Consider the following 22,227-nt stretch of genomic DNA (forward strand, 5'->3'; position numbering starts at 1 on the left):
AGGACTGTACTGTACTTCACTCCTTTTGTGAGTCTCTGCATCTGTGTCAACTATTCACTTTTATTTGACCTGAAACCATCTCTCTAATGGGCCGCTGCTCTGTCAGCATGTAGGCAATCAAAATGTTGGGAGATTTCCAAGTCTAAGAACACAAATCTTAAAATCTACGAGACAAGTTTCCGAGACACAAGCACACTCAGGGCTTTTTAGACTGCTCATGAGAATATAACAGGCTCCCTGGAATCCCTTTTTATTTGGCATGCTACAAATGTAGGGGAGACTGGGGTTGGTTGGCACATAGCTATTCTGTGGCCCTTTTTAGGACACAGAAATAAAGAAAACGTCACTGTCTACTAGGTTAAAACATTACAAAGTCACTTTTTTGGTGAGCGTAACATTTAATTTTTATAGTATCGAAGAAAAATGTGGTCTATAGACTGAAGCATTATGAAAACTGTGTTAGACAGAAATATTAGGAATGTGTTACTTCTGGTTCATAGACAAAGGATTCGGCTACATTTTGATAGGAGATTTGAATGTCTGTGATTAGTGATTGTAGCCGACTTACAAAATTTCATCACAAAGTTGGGTCAAAGGATGTTTGGCACGCTAATCTGGGGAATAAAAATCAAGAATTGTAACTGTATTTTAAGAGATTAAAACTATTTTTGGAAGTTTAAAAACAACGTTTATATTGTCAGCTAATTATTATTATTTTGAAAGGTCAGTAGCAAAATTTCTATACAAAGTAATTAGACAATCCTACTGAAGAACTGCTAAAAAGTGTTGTTTGTTTTTTAAAAATGGAAAGATATTCTATTAAAAATGTTTTGTGGTTCTTGTTTAAATGTTTCTATTGGTTGCCTTATATTTTGTAACTATAGCATTTTATCATTGTGCCTGGTAACGAGTGCCAACCAACCCTGTGATGGTGCTGGTTTGGCACAAATGCACAGCATACCTAAAATCACAAGCCATGTAATTTTAGAAATTTTTGTGGACATAAAAACATATTTATTTTTAGTTGAGACCTCAATCTTTCAATTTGCTGTTAGAATATTCTAATGATGAAAGTCAAGAACCGAGCACCCTTCTTTTTGAGCACGGATGTCCTAAATAAACTGACATTTTTTTGCACTGATCTCAGCCTGTTGACCTTTTTTGTGGCTGTCCAGCCCAGTTGCACTGATGCGCAGGTATCTCCTTTGTCGTCCTTTCTTGGTTGCCCATTGTACCGATGCACCCAAGATAAACTTTTCTGTTGCCCTGAGTAGGCATAGTTTCACAGCAGCCCTAAAACTTTGCAGTTAGAATATTCCAACATAAATTATGCCAGAGAAGTACGGCTGAGAGTGAAAAGTGTGCCAGCCAACCCCAGTTGCCCCTACTTGATTAAAAATCAAATTTAAGACACCAGAATTAAGCCACAGACAGCTGACCTGAAACCCACGCAGAGTTAAACTCACCTCCTCATTGAGAACAATATGGCGGATCAGTGCCAGAATCAGCTCCAGGTCAATCTTGTCATCACTGTCCAACAGCTCCAGAGTCTCAATCGTGTTGTCGGAGTATCTGTACAAAACATTGCACATAGACAACACATTACTAAATAAATAATCCATCATTATCCGTGATTTAACATGGACACAAACTTCAATGTGATTGCTACAATCCCTCCACTGCAGCTCTGCGAGGCAGTGCAAAGAGGGGATTATGTACCACAACACTGTAACTTCTGGAAATACACACTTGATTTGTCTCACTGAAACTGCAGGAACCTCAGTGTGAACAGGTCTAATGATCACAGAAATAACACAGTTTCAGTGTTCATATGAGAAGTGATATAGCTCTGCCCAGAGTTCTGCCTGTTGATTATCATAATAAGACTGTTGCGCCATGCATTCAGACAATGTTAAATACACCTTCTACAACGACAGTACACTGGCAGTAATCATGTTTACATTCTCTCGCGTTCACATTGTGACACAGAGCAATAATAATGGTTGCATAGAAAAGGGACTGCACCACAAATAGCTGCTGCACTAACTGAATAAGGTTAGTTAGGTGTTAGAGGAAAGAGGATGACATCTACAGTGGAGCTGGTCCCCTAAAAAATGTTGAGGTAGTTGCAGGAAGTAAAAAGCAAGTAAATGACAGTAGTTGCAGTGTTTGTGTATCTCATGTTACCTCTCAAAATCTGCAGTTATGATGCTGAAGAGGAGCAAATAAGCTACAACATCAAGAGACACTACAGTAACCTAAAGGCACAGGTACAACACTTTAATGTTTATGTAACAAATCTATCAAAGGGTCAAGTGTTCCAGAGCGCTCTGCTCTGTATTCAGCTTTTATACACGCCGATTAACTTGAAGTTCAAATTCACAAACACAAGGAGTTATTCATTTTAACAATCAAAATGTTACAAAGCCAAACCTTCCTATTCCCCACCTAAATAACACATCTATCAACCTGGCAGCTGCTCCACCAATCTAACTACCCTGCTGTTCTCAGCAACCCACCTGCCCTGCAGTGTGCGTGCGTAACAAGGCCAGCTTTCCTTGTACTCAGCCTCCTTCTCCTCCTTCTCAGGTCTGGAGTGGCGCCCTTGCCAAAAACCTCTCTTCCATGCGGGGCGACGGTCCTGATTCTGAGAACGGTACCTGGCAGACACACCAATCAGTTTATATAAGACCCAATTAAAATGAAAGGGATGTAGCAGTTCTGGTCATGTTAGGCTGTGACTGTCTTTGTCTTTGGGAGCCTTGTTGGTCTTATACCTGGTTATTTCCACAATGTCCTCAAGTAGGAACTCTTCTACTGGGAAGGTCAAACCAGGGATGTGGATCATTGGACAGTTGTCTGAAGGTTTGACACAGGGAAATGGTTAGAGAAGAAGGAGGAACAATACAAAACAATTAACCTGCATTATTAATTTTGAACAAACTTTGTCATGTGGAGGGCTGCATACCAAAATATTTAGAAAACTTTTCTGCATTGAGGGTGGCACTCATGAGGATGACCTTGAGATCATCTCGGAGGTTGAGTAGGTCCTTCACTATGACGAGCAAGACGTCAGACTGCAGGTTCCTCTCATGGATCTCGTCCAGCACCAGGTGGCTGATACTAGACAACAATCTGATACACACAAAAACAAAAAAACAGGAGATATGGTCTGTGGTTGATTATAGGTCAAGTGTCTGTAAATCCTCATTAAAACTAAAAAAAAGAGAGAGAAATTCTGTGTCAATTATGTCTGTATTTGATACCTTTGCCAAGAAGAACATGTTTTTAGCTCTGTTTATTGAGCCGTAAGCCTGATGGGGATTATGCATTTGGTTGTGTGTGTCTGCAGCTTATCTAAGATATTACGAAACCAATTAGCCAAATATTTTGTGTGCACGTTTATGACTATGCTCAAGGACCTCTCATGGTTGCGGTAAGTCATAATTGTTAAAAAAACAAAAAACAAAACTGTTTTATTGACTGTTCTGTACCTTAATTGACTGCTGATTCCGCACTCCTCTTAGCCGGCCAGAAGGGGCCACAAGTTTACTGAAATCAGCTACTGTTTTTAGCCAAAATCAGCTCGGCTAAAAACAAGCCTTGGGCCTACTTATTTCATTGCAGGTCACATTTCGGCCTTCATCCGAGCTCAAAAACTGACAACCATAGAAAAGTTTGGTCTCGTTTTGGCAAGGAGCGTCTGAAGATTAATTCAGTACCCAATATGTTATGAATCATTGATTTGAGATACGAGTTCAATTAGTACCAGTTTTGTTGTTATCTTCACCACCATCCTGACTGTAAGGAAACTGGAAGGGACGTGTCCACCAGCCGCAGCTCTTCGCAGTCCGCCTGTGACCCGCTTTTGTTTGCTCCTCTGCATGGTGTCATATCACACCAGGAGCGTTTCAGTAGTGGACGTGTTTGCCTACCTAATTTTGTAGACTTGCAGATTTTGTTGATTTGGACATTTCTCATTGATATCTGTGCTTCTACCATACGTTAGTAAGACAGTTATGTAGTTAAATAGTTTTTCTTTTGCTCTAATTTATTTGTGTTTATTGTTGTTATTTCTTACCTTGTTGTGCAGTAGCCTACAGATAAAGTGAATACTGTTCAAAGTCCAGTTAAGCCAGAGCTCCCTCAAAAATAATCAAGGGGCATATTTTTCTTAGCTTCTGGGAGCTTCTGAAATGCATCAGCTGGAATTACAAAAAATGTCGGGAGTGGCTGCTCAGTCGACTACTGAGTGCACTTTTCAAGTTCCTGTTTCACATTTTCGAAGCATGGCCTGTAGATGCATATTTCTTTCATTTTTACATTCTCTGGTTCAAGGCATTTTTTCCACACCTCATCTAATCTTCCCTATCTAAATCTTGGTATATTAGATATTCAGAAAGGCCCAATAAAAAGAAATGTTCACACAACTTTGTTTACAAATTATACATTTTATATTCACATTTGTCTGTAGCACCAGTCTGGCATATTGGATAACTGAGCTCTGTGCTCATCTGTACAGCACCAGTCTGTAACGATGAGTCAAAGGAGTCTGTGGGACTGGAAATGTTAATGCATCATTAATGTGATGTCTGGAGACAAACAGTCACACCAAAACTGATAAGTGTAAACATAGCTGCAGTCCATACACACCGTCAGCTTGTAAACCAGCTGCTGCATAAATATACATAATGCCAAAAAGTTGCAGCATTTTGTCAGACGACTGTAGTCTTAAAATGACTCACTTGAGTCGTGCCAAATCTGAGACACCATGAAGCAAGACAACAAGAAATGCTGGCACCCTCACTTAGTCCCTGTGTTTTTTTTTTCTGAAGACTCTCAGAATGCAAGATGCAGGGATGAGTCAACAGAAGCTGTGTGTGTGTGTGTGTGTGTGTGTGTGTGTGTGTGTGTGTGTGTGTGTGTGTGTGTGTGTCTTCATTTCTCGGCCTATGAGAATGGGGACCCATACTAATGCTCCTTCCACAGACAGTAGAGTTAACCACAAATCAATGGGGATGAAAGAGAGTGACACAGATGGAATAAGAAAGTAGAGGAAGGACAGCTGGAACAGAGACAAAGTGAAAAAACAGAGAAGAAGAAAAATGCTAAGGGAGGATGTGATGAGGATGAAGAAGCAGGGCAGGGGGTGTGGGTGGTGGGGGTGGGAGAGGACTTACGGGTCTGAGCGAAGCCACTGAAGAATAATGCCTGTTGTACAGTACAGGACCGAACCTTGTCTCCGTGGTAACCGGCTGAGAATTAAGAGGAGAAAAAAAAAGACTTTACATTTCCCAAATGACACAAATTAAGACGAGTATCAAGTGCAGACAAAGGTTATATGAGTGAGTCTCAGGTCTCTGTGTTAATGTTCATACATTTCCATATGAGACTGTAAAAGACCCTATTGTCATTCCTGTATTTCCTGCCTCCTTTTCCATTTTAGGTTTCCAGACACACTGCACTTTGCACAAGCATTAGTGAAGAAAACTTTCTCCATTAAACAGAAATCATGAAACAGCGTCTCATTTATTTTAATCCAAAACCAAGCAGAAACTGCCTCTCATCTGACACATCTGAAAAACACATTTCACTGACAACTGAACCACATTAGAGGCTGATGCAAGTTTCAAATTTCCAAAAGAACTTGGCCTCATTTCAAGATAAACAACACTAATAAAATAAAAATTAAAATCATTTGAAGCACTTTTTGAAAGAGGGTTGCAAAATATTTCACAACATCGACACACAATTTAAACCATAGAAAATAAACAGCCGGCCTAATTATACCTCACTGGCAATAGCAATAACAGAACAGCATATAGAAAATAAATAACAGCTGAGGAGAAGTTTGCCATGGGCCAGGTGCGATGGCAGGGTTAAAACTGCTGAGGGGCCTCAGGGCGAATAGGAGCTGCTGGGCCTCCATTAAACGCTCATTCCTCACACGCTCTGTGGAGTTTATACAGTTTTTCAACACTGCAATACTACCTGGTGGCAGGTTTGCTGTGTGGTTATTCTATTAATCACAAGTTAATTTAGTAATATGCCGCATGTAAGCACAAACTTGCAACTATGTTTTATCACAGGGACCCTTTTCCAGACACAGGCTTCAGGTCAGGAAGCTTTGGGATTTTGCAACCTGGACCCAATTTTCCCATGTTAAGTAAGTGATGGAGACAACAAGTTTTGAAATATGTCTAGTACTGAGAGACACTGCAGCGGCAAAACAGGCTGCAATGTAATCCCTACTGGCAATTGTGCACTGTCAATTAACGTCCATTAAAGAGCTTATTTTTTGCCACTGACAGGCTCTGATTGTTGTTTGAAGTTTCGGAAAGGACCCTACAGAGAAATGAAATGTGTATCGTTATCTTTCACTGGTCTGTTTGTTATTGTGATAACGCCTTGCTCAAGGAGAAGTCTTGTTCTGGTGATGGTAATAAACACTACTGGGTAACATCAGAAGGTGCCATGATAAAATTAAAGCAAGTTATATAAGCCTGTGACTTCAATTTTTCACCTTGATTTTCGGTGTGATTTTGAATCCAGCCCTCACTGGGTTGATAACTTTGGTTTCCATTGACTGTTATGTCATTTTCTTCTCAACAAAGTACACAATGTACATCAGTACAGACTTTCAGCTTGAAAAATCAAAATCTGATGTGTGATTTAAGTATTCCCTTCATTTTTTTCAGCAGTGTGTTAATGTAACAGGGTCAATTATGTAAGGGGAATAGAGGTTTTATTCCCCTGAAGGGAGTTGTTTTCCCAGTATTCACCGGCTCATTATACATTATCCCGCTTATTACACGGCTAATTATCAGTTAAATAAATAATGTTGTCTGCCTCCGCAAAGTGCATTAAAACCGACCGGACTCGACAACTTTTGGTGAAAGTTTTGTACTCACCCAGGCTTAATGTTAGTGGACTGAACCGAGGCATAAAACTTGCGTAAAATGTCATTAAGCATGACTGCGAGTGTGTATTCAAATCCGTGTTCTTTTGTTTTTGGCAGAGAAAGTCCGTATTCTTATTCTTCAGCGGCATCCCATTCCTCAAAATCCTTGTAGCTACTCTCTAAATAAGTTAAAATAAATGTTAAAACCAGCCACTTCTGTTTGTTTTTTCCCTTTGAAGTTGTTTGACAGCTGCATTGTTGTAGGACAGCGTCCCTAGCAACGCTGGGCTACATAGCAACTGTGTAATGACCGTTGCTACTAGCAACGGTCATTGGCCTGTACAGCTCATAAGAGATAAAGACATCTAGGTAGGTGTTAATTCAGCACAGTACTTCAGTGATCAGTACAACTAGATACATTGTGAAATTCAACCAAAGAAGTTTTAAAGTTTGTCTCATTTTTTAAATTTATTTTTTAATTATTATGAATCAAACCAATGTTAATCACTCTAAACAGTTGCTTTGTGTTTATTATAACTGCCCATTCTTTGTTGCACTTCACCAGCACCAGTCAGAGCACATTTAATTCAGTGACTGTCTGCACTGACTGAGTTGTGCAAACTAATACACTGGCTCCCTGCAAATGTAACTGCAGTTGCCAAAGACTAGGTTCAATGTCTGCTGGTGAATTTGTATTCAGCTTTTAAAGTTGATTACCCACCGAGAGACCAACATAAGAAGTGTGTAATTTTTTTAAATTAGCTGTTATGTGGGGGAGCTGGTACATCAATAAAAGTTTAACAAAGCTTGAGACACAAATTACCAGCTTTTGCATAAACCCACTGAGACACCCATGGTCTCCATCAGTGACAGTGACACTGAGCAGTGACAGCAAAGCAACGAGCTTACAGAGATGCCTTCCTAAACTGTCTATACTTTATTAAAGTTCTTTGATAGAAAACCATGCTTTAGTAACTGCTTTCTCCCTTCAGGAGAGCTACAAATCACAGTAACTTGATACCATTAAAGAAAAAAAACAGCACCACATGAAATTTCTTTGACATGCAGTAGAAAAAATGTGTGCATTTTTTTTAACTTTTCATCCCCTGTCTCAGTCTCCCTGAGTTGCCTCTTTTCCTCTCCTCTTACTGCATCCATTTCATCCTCTCTCATACTCCATACTCTATTGCATATAATTCACTTTAGATTGCTGCACCCTCTTATCTCCTGTAACTGTCTGCTCCCTCGGTCTGCACACCACTCAAGTGCATCTCTCCCCAGATTCGTCCACTTCTTTCAATGTGCATGGTCTCAGATGACCGTTCCCATCTACTACATCTCCTATCCTACAAAAAAAACTAGTTCCCTGTGGAATTAATTTATCCCACCTAGTTAACTTCTCCATCTTAATTTTACTACATCCACCAAAACCTTCCTTGAGAAGTCTTGCACAGTTTCAGTACAGGGATGGATCAATCACCAGTGAATCCTCAATGAGAATTCATAGCTTCAATGGAATATGAAGTTCCTTTAGTGTTTGTATTCATCTGTTGGGGGCTGTGTATTATGTATCACAAAAGACCAAATCACAATTTTTATTCACAATAACTACTGGGTAGAAAACTCTCATGTCACGTACATAAAATAAAACATTGCTAACCTTAACTGGTTAGTTTTTAGCCACCTAGAAAAAGGCCCACAAAAAGAAATCAATATCCGATAAATGAAACTATTAGAACATTTTCGCCACTTTATCTGGCCATCAAACAGCCTTTTTAAAAGGTAAAATACAGCCATTTTGCTTAGTAGGAAAAAAACCCGAAAAAAATAAAACCCCACTGAAGTTACTGGTCTACCATGGCCTCTAATTGTTACCATGTAAGGTAAAGCGGAGCAAATATTCAATTATAGCGTGCGCTTACACTGATATTGATTTTTTTTTTTTTAAGTTGCCAAATACATTTTGCCGCAGCCCCCCTCCATAGCAGTACGTTGTTTAGCTTCCATGCCGGTAGATTTGATTTATCAAAGATGAAAGCAAAGCAACAAAGTACAGAAAATAAGCATAAAAAAGCACAGCAGAAATGTCAGAGGGATCAGACCACAGTGTTTAACTATACATCTTTAAATGTTACAGTCACAGTTGAATATGACAACAGAAATTAACAACCAATTTTACAATCGCCAGTTGCTGACCGAGAAGTGATAGTTGTTAGCATGACATCAAGGTGATTTGGTCTGTATAGGGGTTACTATTCAATACATTCCAATATATTGAGATTTTTTAAAATCTTATTTGAGGAGCTCTATGATTCTGCCTGTTACATAGGCCTCTATTTCTATAGTCTCATTTTCTACCAAACACTTGCGGTACCTTTGGAACCAAAAGTAACCCTTCAGACATGGTACCTAGATCCTAGCATTTCCACCGCAAACAGTACTCTTACAGTAAATGTGGACAGGGTTGTTGTCACTCACTGCTCCGTCCAGCTCTCACTGTATTACCTAATTACAAGTGACACAGATTGACACAGTCTGCGTCTTGTCCACAGAACGAGGCTGCACGCCGACATTTTCAGAACAAAATAAAACAGGCTGCAGTGAGAGTCTCTCTCCATGGGATATTTAAAATTAGTGGGTTTGTACATTCTGTCCTTCTGAAGCTCGGGGGTTTAGTGTTGCCAGAGCCCACAGGAACGACACTCGGACACGCTTTTTTTTCTGAGGATAAGGATATATGCTGTTCACATAACCAGGTCGAAATTAATATATATATAAACACTTGAAAATCCACTCATTACTGAAAGTGCATGTCATATAAAACGGTCAAAGTTGTTAAAGTTAAATTTATGGTGCCAAACGTTCCACCTTAAAAGTCGCTGGCAGTCGGCCCAGTGAAGTTTTTTTGTTTTTTTCCAGACCACAGCTGATGCCAGAGGCAGCAAAACATCCTTCCATTTTATAGTTATAGTTTACTAATAAAACTCTCCACGGTATGAACAGTGGTTACATGAGCCTCAAAACCAGCCACAACTCAGCCCTGAGCAGAGTGACCGTCCGCTATTGACCAATCAACGGACTGCAGTGTTCACAGCTCCACCTTTTAGTACCAGATCTGTGTGCTAGGTACCCCAAAAGAGGGGGGACCAAACATGGGGACGAATGTTTCCATTGGTACCATCCACAACTTTTTGCAGTGGAAACGGAAAAAAAGGGTATCACACTGGAGTGTAAGAGTCAAATGCCTGAAGATACATTACAACACTTAAGGATCTAGCCGTCGTGGTTCAAACAGAACACAAAATAAACCACTGCCACCAATTTTTGCATGTAAATTATTAATTAAAAGTCAGTGCAGTGTTTCTGGTGCAGTATTACAAACCATAAAATCGCGATACTCAAGTGTAAAGATATATTCTCACATCTCTATCATCTATGATTACATGCTGATTAGCCATTGTATCATGAGCAGTGCCTGAGACTCAGCAACCCAAACAATAGTGACTTTTCATTATCAGAGTACTTCATTTTATGCAACATATGTGTGAAGAGACTTCCTTACCTCTGCAGGCGGATTTGGTAACCACAAGAATTTCCATTCCCAACACTTTCTGCCCTCTCTGCTGCTACACGCTCCGCTACCTGAAAAGAAGTACACACACACAAAAACACCTCAGAACACAATCAGCGTTGTGAAAAAAACAGCTACGTAACTTACAAGACAGATGCAGAAAATCACATATACACATCATAAACATCACAACACACACATAAGCAACCACATCTATCATCAGTTGGCACACTGTCACATATAATCCAACACAACTGCACTCCAAAAACCAGGAGAGTACATACCGAGATGGCACTGATGCGACGAGGCTGCGTGCACACCACACGACACATGGAGCCCACGCCTCTATTGATGTAGTCATCTAGGATGAACTGGGTGACCTGAGTGGTCTTTCCACACCCTGTTTCCCCACTCACCACCAGGACACGGTTCGAGTTGATCAGCTCCACCAGCTCCTGAGAAAGATGGGAGCAGGTGAGAGGAAGGATTATGAGACGAGGAGTACAAACAGAGTGATAATAGAGGATACCGCTAACAAGACTGCAAATTCAAAAATCTGCAATTCAACTTCAGCAGAAATGGTTTGATTAATGATGAGGAGGAGAGTATGTGCTTATGAATTTCAGTCAAATCAAAAACCCACCTCTTTTTTCCCATAAGACGGTAGCTTTTCCCTGAATTTCTGAAGACAAAAAAAAATAGCAATTATTTGTAAACACTGAATAAATCAATGAAGTGAAGAGCAGACGTTCCATCTTTATAACATGTTATAAAGTGCCAACACTCACTCTGTGGAATATGATAAAACATTTCACATTATTTTGCATTTACAGGGAATATTATGAAGATATTTTTGTATTTGCTAGATATTAATTCACCATATTGTCCAGCCTTACTCTGTATTAGGCTCGTGTATTAAACTATTTAGGTCTATAAACATAAACACCTGTTCACCTGTAAATCTCAGAGCAGCCTGCACAGCAACAAATATTTGCAAACCAACTGCCATGTATTATTTATTATTAAGACACATATTCTCTGCCCTGCAAAATCTCCAGATATCATTTTGTTGTACTGTTATCTATATTCTATACTTCATTGCTTTATGAACCCAGTCTCCCTTAAAGAGATCACCCTGTGACTTTTTGAATAGGATGACATGGGTCTTATCTAAAGAAAAAATATAAGTTAGGTTGTACATCAAACCAACAAAATTCTCTGGTGTGAATGATCAGAGAAATGCCCTACAAAGCATTAAACAATAAAAGGTATGTTAGAAGATTTAACTTTCTGCTGTATATAGAAAACTTGATACTGATCATTGTACTCACCAGCATTTCTCTGTACTTTAGATCTGATTTCTTGCTCTCCAAATCTCTCTTTAAACGCTCATCCAGTGAACTGTCTCTGACTACTTCCTGAAATAAGAACTCCACATCCTTGTCCTTCCTTCTCAGTTTCTCTTTCTCTTCCTTTTCCTGCTCTTCTTCTTCATCCCACGTGTCTGGAGGCTCATCCTTAACAGCTGCCTGAGAGAAGTAACTAAACAAAAACACAAAAAAGTGTGTTAATATTATCAATATCGTGAATCACCAGAGAATACTGGTTGTTCTGTTATTGTGGCAATGGAGCACAATCAAATATTAAACTATATTTTTGGAGCATCAGATTTGCTTTCAAAGTTACCGTTGTGATTTGTGAGTTGCTTTCTTCTGGCCTGGAGTGACTTCTTCCTCCTCTTCCTCAGATTTGAGCTCAACCTTCAGCTTTTCCTCTTCAGGCAAATCCCCATCAAAGTAACTGTATGCACAAATTAGAGTCAAACTTGTGTCAGCAGCCGCAGCTGAAAGAATAATTGACACTCCAGGCACATTGATCCTATCTAGGTTTCCCATTTTCTTTACTGTAAGCTCAAAATTACACAGTGCAAGTCGAAAGCGGAAAAGCTTTGCAGGCTGTTCTTACCAATGACCACTGCTATTGGCAGCCGCCTGCCAGCTGTCAGACGTGGAGGGTCTCGCATCCCTGCTGTCCCTCCTTGGACCAGGCTCATTTTGGACAGAGTTAAGCAGCTTGGTAATGTGCTGCTCCCTGGCCTCATCCATCTGGACCACTGCCCGCTGCACAAACATGGAGAGAGAAAAGTTCAGCCGTAACCTTGTAGTTAGCCAAACCAAAGGTGACACCGGGGCTTAAAGAGATGTTATTAGTGTTCTATTCATTCATTCATTATCCGTAACCGCTTATCCTGTTAAGGATCACCAGGCAGGGGGGCTGGAGCCTATCCCAGCTGACATTGGGCGAGAGGCAGGGTACACCCTGGACAGGTCGCCAGACTATCACAGGGCTGACACATAGAGACAGACGACCATTCACACTCACATTCACACCTATGGGCTTCAGTTAGAAGGGCTAGTTTGAACCCTGAAACCCTTTTGCTGTGAGGTGACAATGATAAGCACTGCACCACTACCAGCAAATGTTATTTTATCACAATGAAAAATCCCACTGAATCCTTCTGAAACTGTGACATCTATGTAACTGTCACATGCATTATTACATATTAATTTTAGTGTCAGCTGAAGGATTGCTTGCTCCTTTAGCTCCATATAATGTCTATTTTAACTTCAGTGCTATATATTTTAACTTTATTTGCTTTAAGGGTTGAAAATAATTCTCACCTCAGACTTAAGATCAGGGGTGTCAAACTCATTTTAGTTCATGGGCCACATATAGCTGGGTCAATGTCGTGACGCTACTTTTTTTTGTGTTCATATGGTTTAGTCAAATTTAAAAGGGTTAAAATTTGAAAATAAATGTATGATTAACTTACAAACTTTAATTTTGTGTGGATCCAGTATAAAATTTATGCTTTTAATACATTTTGAGAGAATAGAGGATAATGGCAAAAATGTCTAAGTGGTTTAACCATAAAAACTTGCACCAAATAATTAAACTTGCTTAAAAACACTAAAATTCTCAATAAAACACCATATCAACTAGTTTGGCATGATCTTTAAATTATTACTTTTTTATATTCAGTAAAGGTAATGGAATGCAATTGTTCTAAATATGAAATTTAATTTGGGGAATCATGAAAGTCAAGTAAACTACATGAAGTGTCAAGTGGTGTAACCACCATTTAAGAGGCCGTTTTGTTAATATTGTAAAGAAGGCCATGTGACAGGAAATGGTATTGCAGAGAAGGACCTCTGATGATCACAACTGCTGCATGACAAGGTTAGAATCTCTTAAAATTACTATTAAATTGATGTTTTTAGACTCAGGTTCGGTACGTTTACATGTCAAATGGTATGACCCTAGAAAAACATTAATAATTCATAAAAATCATTAAAATGAATATTTACTTTAAAAATTATGTTTGAAATCTTGAGACCAAGGCCATGTGCTTACACAGGTGTCCATGGCAATGCCTGTCAAATTTGATTTTAAAATGAAATGTCAAATGGTGTAACCGGTTACGCCAATTTGACTCCTATTAAGAGCCTTTCTGTTATAGGCAATTATGTCAAATATCAGCAGTTTATGATAGTAATTTGTTAGATATCAGTAGTTTATGATGCTAATTAAAGATGTATTATTAAAAAAAACTTATTTTGAACTTGTACAGTAGCTTTAAAATACCTAAAAATCCAATAATTCATTTAAAGTAGAAATGTTACTCAAACATTAAAATTTCTGTCTGTAAAATACAATTACTTACATCTCTGCTATTTCATTACTAATGTATGATACATTTATAGAAAACTAAAGTAATCAAACTAAATAAATAAAATCAATTTTCCCCATTAGATGCCAGTTTCTAGGAGGGCCAAGCCCTAAAGGTTTTCTTTTGGCTTCTCCCGCACACTTTTTTTTTCTCTTTTAAGTCATCGTTTTTTATATGTGTCAATACTGTATGTATTCTGTTTCTTCTTATTGACATCCTGTACTCTTTTTCTTGTGTGCAAATAAAAAACAACAACAAAAAAAAAAAAAAACGAGGAAAAAGTGGCTCGTCATAGAGTGCTAATGAATGCTAATGAATGCTAATGTGCAGCAAGGGCCAATTACGTCCTTACAAGTTGTTGTTGTCAGGTGACTTTTTCCCTTATCAGAATTTAAAATACAAAACATGAAACATGAATTAAATTTTAAAATTAAATGATTGTTGTTAGCAAACATTACAGTAGAAGAAATTAGTTAATTGTTGTCAGCTGTTCCTTTTTCTGAACTTCTCTCTTCTCTTCTCTCTCTCATTAGATTTTTATCAACCGTATTCACAATAGTAGACCAGTTCACCCTTATGAGTTGTTGTCAGGTGACTTTTTTCTTATCAGAACTTAAGATACAAAACATGAGTTAAATTTTAAAATGAAACATGATTGTAAAATGTTTTTTTTTTCAGCAAAGAATTTACAGTAGAAGAAATTAGCTCACTGTTGTCAGATGTTCTTTTTTCTGAACTGAAATAACATGAAAAAAACAAGTTCACTTAACCTTGTTGACTGTCATATTTGATTTTCAGTGTTAATTCCTTCACCAAGCAGTGGTGTTTGACTGTAGAAGGAACATGGTCAGGCAGTGTATCATATTTTTATGAAAAATACCTGTTACACCAATTGACACAACCCAGTGTCATTTGGTGTAACAGGTATTTTTTCATAAAAATATGATTATATACAGGAAAATAAATGTGGAGTAAAATGTGGAATAAATGTAATCCACTTTTGCAGTGCAACACTGTGGGCCGAATTCACAAAGCATGAACTGCGGCCGCTGATAGCACCTTGAATTGCACTTCACTTGCACCCGCAGTTTGCTCCGTCTTAACGTCCTATTCACAAAGGATATTGCGCTAATGATATACCAGCGCAAACACGCTGAGGCTCATTTGCATAGAAAGGGGCATTTTTTCCGCCAAATATATGCATATTACCTCATTTAAATACGTGCAAATAACACCGGAGCACCGAGACGCAATCTGCTTGGCAGGGCAGTTAGTGGAGCATTTCACCCTCTGCGCATGCTTTGTGAATTAGACCGTATCTGTTTGCTCTATTTTTACCGGTTTAGCGGTCGCAAAAGCCACACAATCCTTTTGTGAATTCGGCCCTGTGTTTTTTAACAAATTTTACATAATTTGTCACGCGTTATTTAGAAAAAAAGGGGTGTTTTTAGGAAATGTCCTGCTCAGTATTGCCAAAATGCATTAAAATTTAAATATAGAAATACTCCAAAAATATCTCATTTCAATTTAATGCTTTTGAAATAAAGTTTTTTATAAGTACACTTAAATCTACTGTAGGTGGATAAAATATTTCGTGGTTACGTCATTTGACATTTTCAGGAGCATTCAGTCTTACTTTTCATAAAAAATGGTGCAAATGTCATTTCAATTGACATAAAACCAACAAAAATACAGAATGTACATTTTAACAAATCTGATACATGCTTTGAAAACTATTTTTGAAGATATTTCTGAATTGCTCATCTTGCCAACCCTTATTTGTCACTGACCCAGCCCTATTTGATCTCAAGTGGGCCGGACCAGTAAAACCACTGCATTATAACCTATAAATATCAACCTCTTCAAATTTTTCTTTCATTCTCAAAACGTTCATCCATTTACCAAACAAAGAGGACAGAAAAACTATGTGCAAATTCAACAGTATGTCTTAGTTTTTCCACACTCAGTCAGTCTGCTACTCATTTTCATTATGTGATTTTTTTTCATTATTTCCAACTAAAGAGGGTGCTATTGAAGAAGCATGTTAAGTCATCCCCTGCCTTACAATCTGAAGTGTTGTCAGTGCCGTATCAGCAGGGTACTTATTGTTATTTCAGAGAGCTGTGTTCAGGTCAGAGTGGAAAAGCCTCTGAGGTTGTATTCTACATGAAGTATCTGCTCACTGTTTAACTTGATCCTGAAACCTCTTAGCCTTCATGTGTGCATCAACAGTAGGTGTGCAAAGTCATCTAGAGGGCCAGATTGGACCCTTTGGCGGGCTGGTTCTGGCCCCGGGCTGTATGTTTGACACCCCTACTTTCGATGCTCATTCAAAACCCACTAAATGTATTACACTTTCCCAGTTTTCCCACGGTGTGTTATTGTTGGGATGGACCACTTAAGCTCTGATGACATCATAAAAACAAAACAGTTAGATGAAACAGAGCCAATCCTGCACATGCAATACACTTTGCATTGGCATATGCCCCACAGTTTGCAGGTTATAGCTGAGTTCAGAGGTCAGACATACTTTTAGCAGAGGTTAATACCTCAGTGATGAAGGATCTGTCACCTTCTATGTAGCCTAACTTTACTGTCTCATATCTGTGCTGAAGGTCCTCATCTCTGTTTCTAATAGTCTGACACCCTGCCCAGCTCAACACATGGTGCAACAGCATACAACCAAACACAATCCTTACCGATCTCCGGTCAGCCTGCTTCTTCCTCACGGCTCCATATCTCGCGTACCACAGACCAATCTCACGTCCCTTCAGGTGAGGAGGAGGACGGTCCCGTTGTCCACCTCCTCCTCCTCGGTCCTGGTCGAAGTCGGAGCTGTGTCCTCTCGACCCTCCTCCTCTGTCCCATCTCTCCCTGCTCCCATCCCTGTGCCCCCGACCTCCTCTCCTGCCTCTTCTCCCACCTCCACCGCCATATCCATAACTCATACCGCAGTCAGAAACAAGCGGTGGTAGCACCGGAAGCTAACGTTCTAGCTTCTCACTAATGCTTGGGCGACTTTATGGACCAGGAAGTGAAGTTAAATAAACGAGGCTACACTTACGTAGCTACTGGCAGTTCATTTACTGATGAACACATACAATTCAAATGTTGTCTCACTATTTAACTCATACAGCAGCCACATTCAGGGGATGCTGTCGTCTCTCCGGCATGTCGCACAGAATCGACGTCACAACTTTCAGCAGCTTGAAAATACCGTAGCGCTCTGTGATTGGTTGTTCGCTCTTCCTGTCCCCGCCCCCACTTCTCCTCATTCATGTAGTTCGGAATCCTTACTACAAACATCAGGAGACGTGGTAGTACTCGTAATTTTGATATTTAATTATTCTCAGTCCACAAGTAAATGTTAATATTTTGAAACCTTACTTAAAAGCATAACATTAGTCATCATTAAATGTCTATTTGGAATAACAGATAGGCATACACTGCTGAAAAGTGAATCTCTTAGCAAATGTAACTGGATGAGTAATCCTCTTATAGTCTTCACTAGGACAGTCCCAACTCCTCGCTTCAAATGTTTTATTAATTTAATTAATTTCAATTTACACACTTTAGTGTTGTGTTGGCTCATTAACTTCTTATTGAACAGGTCTCAAAGGGTCTGTGTTGACAGGACAGTGTCCAGGACCCATTTTTCCTCTACTGGGTCCCCTCAGTGATGTGTTCTTTCTTCTCTTTTATTATATTTATATATAAACAAATGTCAGGGTAATAACACATCAAGATTTGTCCGTAAGTATGCTGATGACTCTGCTATTGTAAGCTTTCTTCATGGATCAGAATATGATAATGGCCCAGTACTGGATGAATTTGTTAACTGGTGTGACCAGTCTGTCCTCCACATTAATGTGTCTAAGACCAATGAGATGTTTATTGATTTTCAGAGGAAGCCCTGCCTTCCTGCTCCTTGTTTGATCAAGGGGGAGCCAGTGGCAGCCTTGCAGCAGTACAAGTATTTGGGCACTGTAGATGAGAAGTAGAATTTTAATGTGAACACTGACGACATCTGTAAGAAGGCAAACCAACACCTGCTCTTTTTAAGGACGCTGACGAGTTTTGATGTAGGTAGGACAATTATGATATTGTTCTAGATGTGCTGTAAGATCACTGGTGTTACTTTATATAATCTACAACATCTATATGAAGAGAGGGTCACCTCTAATAGCTCGGTCTGTTGTCTCAGACTCTCAACATCCCCTCCATGATGAGTTTCAGATGCTTCCATCAGGGCGGAGGTTTTGCCACCCTACATGCAGCACTAAGCGTTGCAGATCGTCCTATGTCCCGTCCGCTATCGCTTATCTTTACCAGCAGTGACCTCTAATTGTCCATGACTTACCCCTGACAGTGTGTGATACAGGATTCTGTGTGTTTGTACTGTATTGTCTGTTAAACTGTACTCATGACTACTGTCTGTATCTCAAATTGCCCCTCTGGGACATTAACATTTACCTTACCTGTGTCTTAATAACAAGATCATTAGAGTTTCTGCAATTGTGGAATGGCTCTAACAAAAAAAAAGCCTAGAGTCAAATGTATAATTCCTTTTCCATCTAAAGGAAAGGATCTCCATTTCAGAAGAGTTAACACTGCACCTGAATAGTGTTACTGACACTGTATTTAGATTAGTTCCCAGTATACCCAATTTATCACCCTATGTTGCTTTTTACATGGATTTTCTATCAGGCATGTTTCTCTCTGGTGTTTTATTATGCCGCACTGTATTGCCTGCGTTTGGTTTCTATACATAGATCATTAAACAAAAAGAAACCTCTTGCTCCCTCTGTTTGCCCTTGGAACCTAATCCTGCTTACGTCAATAGTCAACGGTGTAACTCCATTCTGAGTCACTAAAGAAGCAAAGTTTGGGAGACAAAAAAATACGTGACTTGTTAAAACACATCCTCAAATGCTAAAAATCCACACAGGGAAATATACATGCACAGACAGAGACAGTCTGTGCTGTCCGTGTATCTGCTGTGCCCGGCTCATCCTGTTGACCTGTTGTCTGGGCCTTAAAGGTTACAGCCAAATGAAAAAGATCCACCATGACTGCTATGGACTGTATCACCTAAGGGGTTCTGGTTTTTATTGTGGGCATTGTGTTGGGTATCATCTATCAGCAGAGGCAAAGCATTTACTTCACATTTATAAAAAAAAAAAGTATGCAGGTTTCCACTGGATTAGTAACATTGCAAATAAGAAAACTGCCTCTCTCTTGCATGATATCAGGACCTTAACACTACTTGACCTTCTTCATATAAAGCTGAATCTTTAATAAATCATGACTTAGTGAAGACAGCATGACAATACTCATGATAGTGAGGCACAATTAGCAAGTAAGATTCTATTCAATCAATAATTGCAACTACAGCTGGTATTATTTTCACTTTCAGAGTCTGTGTGTGTGTGTGTTTTTGTGTGTGTGATCATAGCAAAATGTGCTCCTGGAGACACCTATTGCATAGGAAGAACTACAACAGATGCCGTTTTGAGTATTTTGCCAGGTGTCTGTAAATCTGTCTTTCTGTCTGTGGACAGAATTTGTTATCGCAATAGAGCTGCAACTGTGCAAAATCTTTTTCAGCAAGATCCAAGTTACTTCAGCCTGTGTGCTTTTAATACCTGAGTGTATTTGCTTTGTTGGATCAGTTTAATAGATTCACATAGTTCAGTTTCAAGGTAGTTAAGTGAAGGTTATTAAGGTCTTCCACAAACTCTGCAGAGACAAGAAAGCTTTTTATTTCCTTCAGTTGGATGGAAATCGTGATGTTTATTGTTGACTGTGCAGAGTTTATAACTTAGATCTCTTTAGTTTTTGATACGTCAACCTCAGTGGTTAGTGGTAATTGAAGAGGTGGGTGTACTACTAGGTAGATAGGTAGGTTACCAATGAGGAAGTGGGCATACTCTCCTATGTATTACAATGGCTTTTTAGCTGATAGGTGGGTATACTGTAACTGGATAGAAAAAGAAGCGGGTATACCCTGTATACCTGAGTATACCCTCCACTACACCACTGGTCAACCTGCCACTCCAGGTTTAAGAGCACAGACAGCGGCCTGAGTATGAGTCACAGAACTTTACAGATGTGTAGTTGAGATCGAAAGCCCTGTTTCCACTAAACACTTTTTGGAACCAAAAGTAACCCTTCAGACATGGTACCTAGACCCTAGCCTTTTCACTGCAGACGGGGTTGTTGTCACTCACTGCTCCGTCCAGATCTCACTGTATTTCCTTATTAGCGGTGAGACAGATGGAAGTCTGCACCTCGTTTATCGTCCACAGAACGAGGGTGGACACCAGTATTTTTTAGAACAAAATAGAACAGGCTGCAGTGAGAGTCTCTCTCCATGGGATATTTAAAAATAGTAGGTTTGTGCATTTAGTCCTTCTCAGGCAAGCTCAGGGGTTTAATGTTGCTGCAGCCCACAGGAACGACGCTCTGCGATGCCTTTTTTCTTCCCCCGAGTGAGAATTAGAATAAATGCAGTTCACATAACCTGGACAAAATTAATACAGATAAACACTTGAAGATCCACTCATTACTGAAAGTGTATGTCATATAAAAACTAAAGTAATGGTCAAAGTTGTCACCATGAAATTTAAGGTGTGTTGATTGATTCACGTCTTCACCTCATGCATTGAGTAACATTACAAGTTAACGTTCCATCTTAAAAGGTGCTGGTAGTCAGCCCAGTGAATGAAGTTATTTTTTCTCCGACTCCAGCTGCTGCCAGAGGCAGCAAAACATCCTTTCATTTTATAGTTACAGTTTATTAGTTAATCTCTCCACAGTATGAACAGTGGTTACACGAGCTTCAAAACTGGCCACAACTCAGCCCTGAGCAGAGTGACCGTCCGCTATTGACAAATCGACAGACTGCAGTGTTCACAGCGCCACCTTTTAGTACCAGATCTGTGTGCTAGGTACCCCAAAAGAGGGGGGACCCAAAATGGGGACAGTACGGAATGGTTCCACTGGTACCATCCACAACTTTTCACAGTGGAAACAGAAAACAAGCGAAATGAACAGAACTGTACCGCACTGCTACGAGGAAACAGGGCTAAAATGAAGGCCAGTTACCAAGGTGAGTATGGTCTGAGCAAGGGCACCAAAAAAGGGGGGACAGGAGGCATAGAAGAGGTCACTGGCCCTCCACTTTACACCCCTGGCAACATTAACTTTAAGTTACAGATTGCTGAATTGCAGCTGGAGGTATCCCATCATAATACTGTCTCTAGATCTTATTTGTGAATTTTTGGGTTGTTAGAAACTACACAGTTTTCTCATTTCTGTTCTTCGTCCTTCATTGACTCTGTTTTTTTCTGATGTTCACACTTACAATTAACTCTAATTGGACTGTACTCAATATTCTCTTGTTTTAAATGAGCTGGTTTATTGAATGAATGAAAGACGTGTTTGTTCCCTCCCTACTTCTGTCGTATAAAATACACAGCATTATACACCCAGTTAGTGCTGTGTGATGCACATGGCAGAGACAAGAGAACAGATAGAGGAATGAAAGGTGTGAGTGTCATTCAAAGAGGTTTTGCATGACGCCCATGAGAGGTTGGAGACTCCAGCTCTGTGTCGCTGTCATAAAAATATCATGCATCACCACTTTTAAATCAACTTGTCTTCACAAGCTCTCCTGTTCTGTCGCCATCGTAGCAATGATACATTCCAAGATGTGAAATATTCCATTTTTTATAAACTGTGAAATAAAAATGTGTGCAGCGTTTCCACATTCATGGTGTCATCAACCATTTTTTAATTAAGGAAATCCAGCTGCCCACACTGACAGCCACAATGGAAGATGATAATTTCCGGATGAAATGAATTATTGTCACTTTGTGTGAAAGATAAACCAAGTGAAATTTCTTTTTTAAGAGACTGTTTTCATTAGCTGCCTTGCCTTTTACTTCCATATCTGGCTCTGTTTTTTTTTTTTTTTTTCTAAGCTCAATTTTCTTTGACAGAAATAAAAAGTCTTGTCTTTGA

At 39.4% G+C, this 22,227-nt stretch overlaps 1 protein-coding gene across 1 annotated transcript in view; it reads right to left on the reverse strand.

The window, feature by feature from the left end:
- dhx36 (DEAH (Asp-Glu-Ala-His) box polypeptide 36) overlaps positions 1 to 17,383 on the reverse strand; it is a 34,216-nt gene extending 16,833 nt beyond the window's left edge. The window contains exons 1-12 of the mRNA XM_050068277.1: positions 16,902 to 17,383; positions 12,438 to 12,592; positions 12,159 to 12,272; positions 11,804 to 12,014; positions 11,116 to 11,154; positions 10,757 to 10,927; positions 10,464 to 10,543; positions 5,181 to 5,255; positions 2,969 to 3,135; positions 2,778 to 2,859; positions 2,520 to 2,660; positions 1,467 to 1,572 (exon numbers count right to left, since the gene is read on the reverse strand). Of these exons, the coding sequence (XP_049924234.1) occupies positions 1,467 to 1,572; positions 2,520 to 2,660; positions 2,778 to 2,859; positions 2,969 to 3,135; positions 5,181 to 5,255; positions 10,464 to 10,543; positions 10,757 to 10,927; positions 11,116 to 11,154; positions 11,804 to 12,014; positions 12,159 to 12,272; positions 12,438 to 12,592; positions 16,902 to 17,150 (1,590 nt within the window). The 5' untranslated portion in view covers positions 17,151 to 17,383. The remainder of the gene's footprint in view (positions 1 to 1,466; positions 1,573 to 2,519; positions 2,661 to 2,777; positions 2,860 to 2,968; positions 3,136 to 5,180; positions 5,256 to 10,463; positions 10,544 to 10,756; positions 10,928 to 11,115; positions 11,155 to 11,803; positions 12,015 to 12,158; positions 12,273 to 12,437; positions 12,593 to 16,901) is intronic.
- Between the last annotated feature and the right edge of the window lie 4,844 nt (positions 17,384 to 22,227).

The sequence above is a fragment of the Epinephelus moara genome, chromosome 2, assembly GCF_006386435.1.
Source record: "Epinephelus moara isolate mb chromosome 2, YSFRI_EMoa_1.0, whole genome shotgun sequence".
NCBI classification, from domain to species: Eukaryota; Metazoa; Chordata; class Actinopteri; order Perciformes; family Serranidae; genus Epinephelus; species Epinephelus moara.